This window comes from Rhinichthys klamathensis, unplaced genomic scaffold (genome assembly GCF_029890125.1).
Source record: "Rhinichthys klamathensis goyatoka isolate OS25496 unplaced genomic scaffold, OSU_Roscu_1.1 h1tg000114l_1, whole genome shotgun sequence".
NCBI classification, from domain to species: domain Eukaryota; kingdom Metazoa; phylum Chordata; class Actinopteri; order Cypriniformes; family Leuciscidae; genus Rhinichthys; species Rhinichthys klamathensis.
In genome coordinates, this window is record NW_026606651.1 from 3,252,368 (window position 1) to 3,263,855 (window position 11,488).

General features: G+C 36.7%; 2 protein-coding genes across 2 annotated transcripts; both read right to left on the reverse strand.

Annotated features, from left to right (window-relative positions):
• Window positions 1-604: 604 nt before the first annotated feature.
• On the reverse strand, window positions 605-4,451 carry si:ch211-12e13.12 (uncharacterized). Its single transcript, XM_056254812.1, has 3 exons — window positions 3,786-4,451; window positions 3,601-3,683; window positions 605-1,475 (listed from the first exon to the last, which is right to left on the reverse strand). The coding sequence occupies exons 2-3, from the start codon at window positions 3,626-3,628 to the stop codon at window positions 829-831; spliced, it is 675 nt and encodes a 224-aa protein (XP_056110787.1). The 5' UTR covers window positions 3,629-3,683; window positions 3,786-4,451; the 3' UTR covers window positions 605-828.
• A 1,518-nt stretch (window positions 4,452-5,969) lies between these two features.
• Window positions 5,970-11,482, reverse strand: si:ch211-12e13.1 (uncharacterized). The gene is made up of 5 exons (XM_056254809.1): window positions 11,109-11,482; window positions 10,654-10,817; window positions 9,364-9,603; window positions 9,057-9,236; window positions 5,970-6,247 (listed from the first exon to the last, which is right to left on the reverse strand). Exons 1-5 carry the CDS (start codon window positions 11,366-11,368, stop codon window positions 6,045-6,047), a joined length of 1,047 nt encoding a protein of 348 aa, XP_056110784.1. The 5' UTR covers window positions 11,369-11,482; the 3' UTR covers window positions 5,970-6,044.
• Window positions 11,483-11,488: the final 6 nt, after the last annotated feature.

Below are 11,488 nucleotides of genomic sequence, written 5' to 3' on the forward strand. Positions count from 1 at the left end.
AAAATGTATAATTCACACAAACACTATTGTGCCAGATGCACGGGAAAAGCAGCCAAAAAAAATAGGCTAACTGCTTAGGTTTAAATTAGCTCTGTTTGGCAGCACCAGCTTTCAAAACCTTTTAAAACTAGATCCTCACAGCAATTGTGCTCATGCAGAAACACATTTACACCTTCAGGAGGCATATCATGGAAAACAGGATTTTTTCAATATCTTCTGAAGTAAAAGACTTCCACTTTTCATGCTTCAAAGTTTGAGTCCTTCCCTACCTTATTTGCTTCTTTCACTAGGAAACATGTCACATTATGTGAGTAAAAATAGGTTACAAATGTAATTTAATGACTTTAAAACAACAAATAAACTTGTGTCAGAGAGAGAGTTAAAAATGGTCATGAAAAACATAATTATGACTGTTTTAGGTGCGAGAAACCTTGACTAAAGGCCTGTTCACACCAAGGACAATAACTATAACAATAAAGATATAGTTTTAAAAATCTAAATGTAAAATAACAGCTGAGTCCACAACACAACTATAACAATAACAACAGAGGAATGATATAGTTGGAATCACTTTCAGAATGATTTTTTTTTCCTGCTAATGAACGACAGCCAATCAGAATCCATCCTTCTTTAAAGCGCTCAAGTATTTAAAGTGGCAAGACGACAAAACTGCAGTGCGTGCTTTTAATAATCAGAATGATATTGTCTTATAAAGTTGACGTTATAGTAATCTTTATCGTCCTTGATATGAACAGGCCTTAACATTATAAAATTACATTTAAGAAAAAAAACAATTGCTCTAAAAGTGTATAATATTGGCCCTTTTTATCATATGATAACACAGAGGCAGCAGGAGCGTGTGTGTTTTTTGGGCAGCTCCTGCTCCTCATTAGGAGTCGCCATGATCGAGCCTTGCTCTTGACTCCGCCCATCACACAAAGAGTGGGAGGAGTCAGAGGAGATTGACTGGAGACGCCCACACACGAGCTCGGCCGCGTTCCCGTCCGTAGTGGACATGTCCGTCACTGTCCTCTCCCTAAGGGACATATCATCATCATCCTCATCAATCAGCACCACATCCGTTTTCACGTCCACCTGGATGCATGGAACGGTCTGAACATCCTCCGAGCTCTCCAGGTAACTGGAGTCGATGAAACCCATGAGAGACGACTTGTCAATGTCCAGTGACGCGTTGATTAGACTGTCCTCTGCCTCGTGGTGCAGATATTGCATCTCTTTCAGATTTTGGAGATTGGAAACGCTCCATAAATTACATGTCTGTTCATTTGTTTCTATAACGCCGTTCGATGCGACCTCTGTCGGATTTGTTTTCCTTCCATCATCAGCCGTGACCTCTAAGGTCAGTTCGGGTTCAAATATGGTCTTCTGCTGGTCCCTGAAAAGCGTCCCATCCTTTTGAGAATTGTTCATCATACACTTTTGCTTCTTCACACAGGTTGTCTTTCCAACAGAGCCTAGGACAGTGAAAAAGAGGATACATATGGCTATAGATACATAAGGACATGCTAAAGTCACCGCTATACGATATCAGGGCATTGTTATATGCGGTTGCTAAGATGTCATTTTTAATGTGTTGCTATGTGGTTACTTAGTCAAAAAAGACCAAAAGAGTCTCCATGATATTCTGATCTACTGTTAAAAAAAAAAAAAATTATAAAAAAAAGGTGGTGCCTTAAAGGGATACTCCACTTTTTTTGGAAATAGGCTCATTTTACAACTCCCCCAGAGTTAAACTGTTGAGTTTTACCGTTTTTGAATCCATTCAGCCGATCTCCGGTTCTGGCGGTACCACTTTTAGCATAGCTTAGCATACATCATTGAAGTGGACAAGACCATTAGCATTTCTAAAAAAAATGCATTTCTTTAAAAGTCAAGTTTTAAATAGGAAAAATATCGAAACTCTTTGGTCATTTTTTTTTAGAAATGCAAATGGTCTTGTCCACTTCAATGATGTATGCTAAGCTATGCTAAAAGTGGTACCGCCAGAACCGGAGATCGGCTGAATGGATTCAAAAACGGTAAGACTCAACAGTTTAACTCTGGGGGAGTTGTAAAATGAGCCTATTTACAAAAAAAGTGGAGTATCCCTTTAAATTTTTAAGTACAATCAACTTAAATGTTTAAGTTGTTTCAACTTAAATTACATTAAAGAAAAATAAGTTGAATCTCTTGTATAACTTATAACAAAAAGTTGAAAATTGCTTAACATAGCCCCTTTCACACAGAGATTCCGGAAAATACACGGATAAAGCGACCCGGGATTTGACCCGGGTTCGTTTGATTTTGCTTCATTCACACTGCCAGTGATTTGCCGGAATCAGAGAGTGCGTTCACACACAACCCGTGTATGTTCCGGAAAGACACGTGACATCGATGTGACATGTAATGTCTCAGCAACGTGTATAGTTTGCTTATGAGCTGCGATTTCTCTCTGGAGAAACCACGATTGTGCATTTTTTTCTCTGATTCGATCATAAACTAACGCATTACGTACCGTTTTACTAGCCTGCTTTCACTTCACTTCAGCGTCATCATTACGACACGGCATTGGTTCTGGCTTTTGTTCACACAGCGCGCGTTCCGGGTCTGAACACGGCAATGTTACTAGGTCCCCAACCCGGCATCGATCCCGGCATCAGTCCCGGGTCGTGTTTGCTTTCACACAGAAGGCACTCTGGCAATTTGCCGGCAATTTGTCGGGTTCAAAGCGCTGTGTGAAAGGGGCTTTATTTTGATGAGTTAACGCAATGTAAAAAAAATGTGTTATCATAACTTATTAATCATATCATTTATAATGACAACTATAATACTGGTATCTATATGGCTATTCCCTCATTTAAAAGGTCTAAAATATGTTTTTCACCCATAAATCATATGTTGAAGCACTTCTCCTTAACAAGCCACATCATTTGAGGTAACATTCATATCTGGGATGAGTTATACACAGTATGTTGAGTTATATACTTAGTCTTAGTGGTTAGCTCAAATAACTCCAGCAATAGTAAAAATTACGATTAGCAAACAAATAAAAATTGGAATTTATCATGAATTTACAATGTGTCTGTCTGTCTATCCTACCTTTCAATAATTTGAGGTCAGTAAGATTTGTAATGTTTTTGAAAGAGCTCACCAAGGCTGCACATATAGAAATATGTGAAATATTATTACAATTTCAAATAACTTATTTCAATTCAAATATATTTTCAAATGTAATTTATTCCTGTGATCAAAGAACGGTTTTCAGTGTCACATGATCCTTCAGAAATCATTCTGATATGCTGATTTGCTGCTCTATAAACATTTCTTATCAATGTTGAAAAATGTAGTGCTGCTTCATATTTTTGTGGAAAGCATGAAAGCATCTTTTGTAACATTATAAATGTCTTCACTGTCACATTTGATCAATTTAAAATACATCCTTGCTGAATGAAATTGTACTGACCTCAACCTTTTGAAAGATAGAGTATGTATACCTAAGCCATTTCTTATTTCTTACAAATCTGAATGAGAAAATATTTCTATCACATAAACATTAAGTTTTTGTTCATTTAAAGTGCCCTGAGATCTTTCTCTACTCACCAGAGTTAGCGTTGTCTTTGGTGACCATGGCAAGCTCTTCCTAACACACCTCAGAGAGCGCTGGTCCAAGAGACAGGTCACATCTGGACAGTCAAGAAAACAAAAAGAAATAAGATAAACCCTCTACGGATTCAAGATTACCACAAAGGAATTAACCTTTTGCCCTTCCAATACCACACTAATACCTCAACATCCATGCCTTTACTTTTAGTATCCACAGATACAGCACTGTTAATGCTCCAGATGTTGCAAACAAAGAAGAAATGCAAAACATCCAACCACAAATGCTCTAATACACATTACGATATTGAGAGAACAGAAAGATGAAGAAACAGGAGTAGACGAGGGAATGAAAATGGGAGGTGGGCAGTTTTTTCCCCGGCGCTCTCCTCAGGATGAATATAAACATGAAGCCTTTAAAAGCAGCAAAAATAACTCAAAGTTCCCAAGAGACTTCAAGGCATTTTCAGAGGAAGAAAGACACTCTAACTGGCGCGGCCGTCACTCGTGAGGAACACGAAGACACATCTGCATATCAGGAGTCACAAACAACACAGCACTACAGAAAATATCCCACTTCTCTTAGAAATAACAAAGTAAAGTCTTACCAAAGCTTATAAGACAATATTGAACTTACACTTTCATTTATTTTCTTCTTTGATCACAGCAGCTTTTCCACTCACTGCTCCAAACACACCGATTACACATGACTGCACATTACACACGACAGAATCAGGCCTTTATGAATTAATGATGTCTATTAGGCCATATGAGTAGACAAGAATTCACTACACAGCAGTCTTATACCAGAGTTTATCTCGTCTAAGACTATATACTGTGCGTGTATATATATATATATATATATATATGTATTACACACACACCTAAGTTATATAATACATTAAATTGCTTAATGATGGTTATTTGTATGTTTTGATTTAGTGTGCTAGTGGGAAATATTTTAGATTTCCAAACATTCCTTTTGCAAATGTGTAATTTGCACAAAAAATATTTGTGTAATGTAAAATGTATATTTTAAAGCATCTATCCCACAAAATTAAATATATTAAATTCACAATAAAAAGAGACACCACAACTACCATCAAAAACTGATTAGGTGATATTTCCAAACTAATTACGATTATGTTAAATGTGTAGCACTAAATTATCATTTTCACAAACATGCAGGGATTTACAAGTACAGCTGCATGTATAAAAATACATCTATCCACCAAATTCCAATGAAATTAAGATTGCATTTACAATAATGAGTTAATCACCATCAATAGCTTAATTGTGTTTCAATGCTAACTAGGATTATTAAAACCCTACTAAGTAAACAAGTTCGAAGTAATCAACAGACACATCAGATCATTTTCTAAAAATGGGTGAATGAGCTGCGAAACAGGTTAAATTGGTCTGAAAACTAGTTAAGATGTTACAAACTAAGAATCGCTACAAATCATCAAAAAGTGAAATTGGAGAAAAGGAATTATTACGTAGATATAAAAGTTATAATATATTTATCTTGTTCAGAAAAGAGCTTCTGTGAGAAACCCCCTCCTCATATACTCTGGAAACACACTAATGAATAATACACACGGAGCACTTACACACGTGTGTGTGTGTGTAAGCAGGGAGAGGGCAAAGAGAAGAAAAGAGGCGAGAGAGTGAAATATTCATGAGAAACAGCCCTCCACTCAACTCCTCCCCCACTGATACAGACTGATTAAAACTGATACAATATGAATTATATTTAACTGAATTCAAACAAAAAATATTGAATAAAATCACATTTAAAAGGCAATATTTAACAAATCTGTAGCAATTTATTGTATTCCCTTTAAGTAAGTTATTTTAAGTTATTGTATCCCACTTTTATACATTTTTAGTACTATTTATCATGTTTCTTTGCACAAATACAGTACATAATTTAGTTCTACATGATGAGCAACCTGTGTGTGTTATTTTAAGAGAGCAACCATACATCTGTGTTTTTTATTTATTTTCTTTGTTAATTTATAATTATTTAAATCTTCAAACCATACAATCTTATGAGAAAGAGATTTCAAGGTTTTACCGTTGTTGTGAAGCAGTCATTTTTTATTGTTCTTGCTGTGGTATAATAACACGGATTTGTACTGGTCAGACGGAGTCAGAGCATCGGGATCGGGGTCGGATCTAATATATCTCATATTTCTGACATGGAGATCCATCCTACCTAACCACCATTTTTTCCCAATCTTTAGAAATAATCAGCATTCCACCAGTTCGACACGGTCCCACGGGACAACCTGTCACTCACATGAGATCCACCAATAGCAAACCACAACAATCCAACCATCCAATCAATTCCCCATGGACAAATATACGTCACAACTTCCATTTAACGGTGACTTTAAGTGTTTAGTATCCCTTCTGACTCTGTAAGAGTTACATCACCATCACTCCGCCTTCTCCTTTGACTGTTGTTTAATCTGTCCTGAGAGGTACAGTGTCCCGGTCCTGTGGTCCTCCATTGAAAATGATGCTGTGCTTGAGGTTTCAGAAGTGTTTTCACTGACTCTGATAGTGAATTTCCTCGGAAAAGACACAGGCTGTTTGTAACGGACTGACACAGTCAGAGGAGCTCTCACCACTTCAACTCCTACAGGTGTAGAAAACGAGGATGAAACCACATTGGGGAAAGTTGTTATATATAATATGAAAGTATATAAAAAGAATAATCATACATTTTATAATAACTACATTATAAATGTAGGGCTAAAGGGCAAAAGGTTATAAATATACATTTATAAATATATGAACACTATATAATATATAATTTAGTAGAGTAATAAATATTATATATATATACATATACACTCACCAGCCACTTTATTAGGTACACCTGTCCAACTGCTCGTTAACACTTAATTTCTAAGCAGCCAATCACATGGCGGCAACTCAGTGCATTTAGGCATGTAGACATGGTCAAGACAATCTCCTGCAGTTCAAACCGAGCATCAGTATGGGGAAGAAAGTTGATTTGAGTGACTTTGAACGTGGCATGATTGTTGGTGCCAGAAGGGCTGGTCTGAGTATTTCAGAAACTGCTAATCTACTGGGATTTTCACACACAACCATCTCTAGGGTTTACAGAGAATGGTCCGAAAAAGAAAAAACATCCAGTGAGCGGCAGTTCTGTGGGCGGAAATGCCTTGTTGATGCCAGAGGTCAGAGGAGAATGGCCAGACTGGTTCGAGCTGATAGAAGGGCAACAGTGACTGAAATAACCACTCGTTACAACCGAGGTATGCAGCAAAGCATTTGTGAAGCCACAACACGCACAACCTTGAGGCGGATGGGCTACAACAGCAGAAGACTCCACCGGGTACCACTCATCTCCACTACAAATAGGAAAAAGAGGCTACAATTTGCAAGAGCTCACCAAAATTGGACAGTTGAAGACTGGAAAAATGTTGTCTGGTCTGATGAGTCTCGATTTCTGTTGAGACATTCAGATGTTAGAGTCAGAATTTGGCGTAAACAGAATGAGAACATGGAACCATCATGCCTTGTTACCACTGTGCAGGCTGGTGGTGGTCGTGTAATGGTGTGGGGGATGTTTTCCTGGCACACTTTAGGCCCCTTAGTGCCAATTGGGGTACCTAATAAAGTGGCCGGTGAGTGTATATATACACTCACCGGCCACTTTATTAGGTACCCCATGCTAGTAACGGGTTGGACCCCCTTTTGCCTTCAGAACTGCCTCAATTCTTCGTGGCATAGATTCAACAAGGTGCTGGAAGCATTCCTCAGGGAGTTTGGTCCATATTGACATGATGGCATCACACAGTTGCCGCAGATTTGTCGGCTGCACATCCATGATGCGAATCTCCCGTTCCACCACATCCCAAAGATGCTCTATTGGGTTGAGATCTGGTGACTGTGGAGGCCATTTTAGTACAGTGAACTTATTGTCATGTTCAAGAAACCAATTTGAAATGATTAGAGCTTTGTGACATGGTGGAAGTAGCCATCAGAGGATGGGTACATGGTGGCCATAAAGGGATGGACATGGTCAGAAACAATGCTCAGGTAGGCCGTGGCATTTAAACGATGCCCAATTGGCACTAAGGGGCCTAAAGTGTGCCAGGAAAACATCCCCCACACCATTACACCACCACCACCAGCCTGCACAGTGGTAACAAGGCATGATGGTTCCATGTTCTCATTCTGTTTACGCCAAATTCTGACTCTAACATCTGAATGTCTCAACAGAAATCGAGACTCATCAGACCAGGCAACATTTTTCCAGTCTTCAACTGTTCAATTTTGGTGAGCTCTTGCAAATTGTAGCCTCTTTTTCCTATTTGTAGTGGAGATGAGTGGTACCCGGTGGAGTCTTCTGCTGTTGTAGCCCATCCGCCTCAAGGTTGTGCGTGTTGTGGCTTCACAAATGCTTTGCTGCATACCTCGGTTGTAACGAGTGGTTATTTCAGTCACTGTTGCCCTTCTATCAGCTCGAACCAGTCTGGCCATTCTCCTCTGACCTCTGGCATCAACAAGGCATTTCCGCCCACAGAACTGCCGCTCACTGGATGTTTTTTCTTTTTCGGACCATTCTCTGTAAACCCTAGAGATGGTTGTGCGTGAAAATCCCAGTAGATTAGCAGTTTCTGAAATACTCAGACCAGCCCTTCTGGCACCAACAATCATGCCACGTTCAAAGTCACTCAAATCAACTTTCTTCCCCATACTGATGCTCGGTTTGAACTGCAGGAGATTGTCTTGACCATGTCTACATGCCTAAATGCACTGAGTTGCCGCCATGTGATTGGCTGCTTAGAAATTAAGTGTTAACGAGCAGTTGGACAGGTGTACCTAATAAAGTGGCCGGTGAGTGTATATATATATATATATATATATATATATATATATATAATCTATTAATATATAAATAAAAATATATATTTTACTAATATATTAAAATATATTTAATATATATTATATTATGTTTATTTTTTAATATATTTTTAATATATAATGTTATATAAAATAAATAATAATAATATATCATTTTAAAATATAAATTAATAATTATATACTATCATTATATATACAGTATATATATATATATATATATATATTATGTATATATTATACATAATTTAATGTAATAATATATATAATATTCAAGTATTCAATTATAATATATACTTAATAAATTATATAATATTGTCTGTGGCCCTCTAGGAGCTGAGTTTAACAATAACACATTTTTTTAAATTGTTTATAAAATGAATTTAATAAAGTAATACATAAGAGATAAAAAGTCTGACATAGGTTATTTACACAATGCAAAATGTTGCAGTGAAAGTCATTATAAATTTAAGCAGTGTATTCCTATGGACCTACAAAGACATGTACGCCATTCCACTGCTGGTGTGATTAGCCCTCCAAACATTACTTACCATTGTGCTTCTCCATCTCTGCCATGCATCTGGAGAACATCCACAGCATGTGTGCGGAGGGACTGGTAAACCCCAGCCAAGAAAACACATGCAGAGGGCAGAGGTCACCAAACACCCAGGCACATCTCACACCGCTGGACCAAGGAACAGCCAGGCTGATACATCTCTCTGAGACAGGATCTGGGAAAAAAACAAATAAATCACCAGCTGAAAGTGTTTGATGCATTAGGACGAACACCCTCATGTAGAGTAAAACGCTTTTCTCAGCCACTGATATGAGTCCGTTGTGTGTCATTGGGTCCCTTACCATGGGCGATCTCGAAGTCAGGCTGAGCCTCAGGCCTGAATTTATTGTTTGGAGAAAGTAGAGTCAGTGTGGTGGTCCATACGGTCTGCTGATGTCTGGATGCGGTTAAAGTGAGATCCACCTCCACTCCCGCACTAACGGTCCTGTACTCCAGCACTCTGGCCTGCAGAGAAAACGTCCCTCTCTTCAGCTCATCCACGGGCTCAGTCACACTCAAGACCTCACGGACACTCAACAGACCTGCAGGAAAGAGTAGTCATTCTTATCTGAGTTAACTCACATGGAAACCATACAAAACATGGTAACACTTTACAATAAGGTTCATTAGTTAACTACATTATTTAACATGAACTAAGAATGAACAATACTTCTACAGCATTTATTAATCTTAGGAAATATTAATTTCAACATTTACTAATACATGATTAAAATCAAAGGTTGTATTTGTTAACATTATTTAATGCACCGTGAACAAACAATGAACAGCTGGATTTTTATTAACTAACATTAACAAAGATTAATAAATACTGTAACAAATGTATTACTCATTGTTAGTTCATGTTAGTTAATACATTAACTAATGTTAACTAATGAACCTTATTGTAAAGTGTTACCAAAAACATTTGTATTACTTGAAATAAAAAAAAACTTAAACTTATTGTTTTTGCATTTCTTTTTTTACATTTCTCATTTTGTTAAAAAAACTACAATTGAAATAAAAATGGATAAAGACTATATTGAAACAAAACTAATAAAAATGACAAAAAAAACACACATTTAACTGTCTAACATATGAACACACTGATATACATGCTTATCCTCATCTCTCAGGTTAAGAACCTTGAGCATTAAAAAACGTATTTGTATTAATTGATCTGGATTACTGACATTTATTATCAGATATATATTACTACAGAGCTAGTCTCTCTGATTCAGATTGGTCAAAATAAGACTTTCTGAGGCCAATTATTCCAAATGGCTGTTTATTTTGCTGACTGTACATTATCTCTAACTTGTTTACACTGAATGATTTGTCGTAAAAAAAAATATATTTCTAATGAAATTATGATTTGAATTTGTATTGTAAATCTTAAAGAGGTCAAATAAAAAATCCTATATTAATAAAATAAAATCAGACTGGACAAGAAGATTTTGGGACAAATATATGCAGTAGAATCTTATTTCATTCTTAGATTATTCCTGCTTGAATCCAAATTATGATAGAAATTGAATTTTTTTTTTTTTTGCAAGGGTTGTGCTCAACCCATATGCTGAAAAATACGATCTTACCCAAAGGGCTTAGATTGAATCTCTCTGAGCACACAATCATGGTGAGCAGTCTGGTGAAGAGAAACTCGGGATAGCACATGGGAACATCTCTGAAGACACTGTCAGGATAGTCCCAACCGTAACCCGAAACACTGCAGAACCTCCTCAAAGACACAGCATCATACCTACAGATGACCAAACAATTACAGGTTTGTTTACTTATTAAGAACTGGAAAATATAAAGAGTTTCATTAAGCTTTTTAACATTATGACATATAAAATGCATGACAGATATTTATTAAAACACAATAATTTAGTCTGAAAATGTACATAAAATAATATAAATAATAGTTTGATAACTTATACATAATACAAAAATAATACAAAAATACATAATACAAAAATAATACATTATTACTAAGTAATCATAAGCTTAAATCAATACATTCAATTAAACTGTCTTTAAGTCATCTTACTTGCAGTTGATCAAAGTGAAAACAAGCTTGTCTTTTGTGTCTTTGTGTTTCCACATTTTTCCTCGTTTTTTGCGGAGAGATTCATGAAGGTATCTGGTCATAAGGTAAACAGAACCTGGCAAATGTCTCCGGGAGTCAAAGACTGTGTGAGATTTAAAGGAGATGTGAGAAGTGTAGAAGACTGAATGAAAGATGTACAACAAAGTTACACCTGACACCACAGCCATAAATGTGCTAAAATGATCCATATTCCGGTCCATCAATAAAAATTCTTTTACAAAAACATGTAAATAGAAACTGTTTATGATATGTTCAAAGTTCAAAGTAATTTTATGGTACTACATTGTTGCGCGTTTCTTCTTTCTGTTGACAGTTTTGAT

Bases quoted from the DNA above. Each gene is read 5' to 3' on its own strand.
- si:ch211-12e13.12 (XM_056254812.1), bottom strand. From the start codon at position 3,628: ATGGTCACCAAAGACAACGCTAACTCTG. The intron at 1,476-3,600 runs GTGAGTAGAGAA...TCACTGTCCTAG, and splicing joins CAAAGACAACGCTAACTCTG to GCTCTGTTGGAAAGACAACC.
- si:ch211-12e13.1 (XM_056254809.1), bottom strand. From the start codon at position 11,368: ATGGACCGGAATATGGATCATTTTAGCACATTTATGGCTGTGGTGTCA. The intron at 10,818-11,108 runs GTAAGATGACTT...GGTCATCTGTAG, and splicing joins TTCACTTTGATCAACTGCAA to GTATGATGCTGTGTCTTTGA. The intron at 9,604-10,653 runs GTAAGATCGTAT...TCTTTCCTGCAG, and splicing joins ATTCAATCTAAGCCCTTTGG to GTCTGTTGAGTGTCCGTGAG.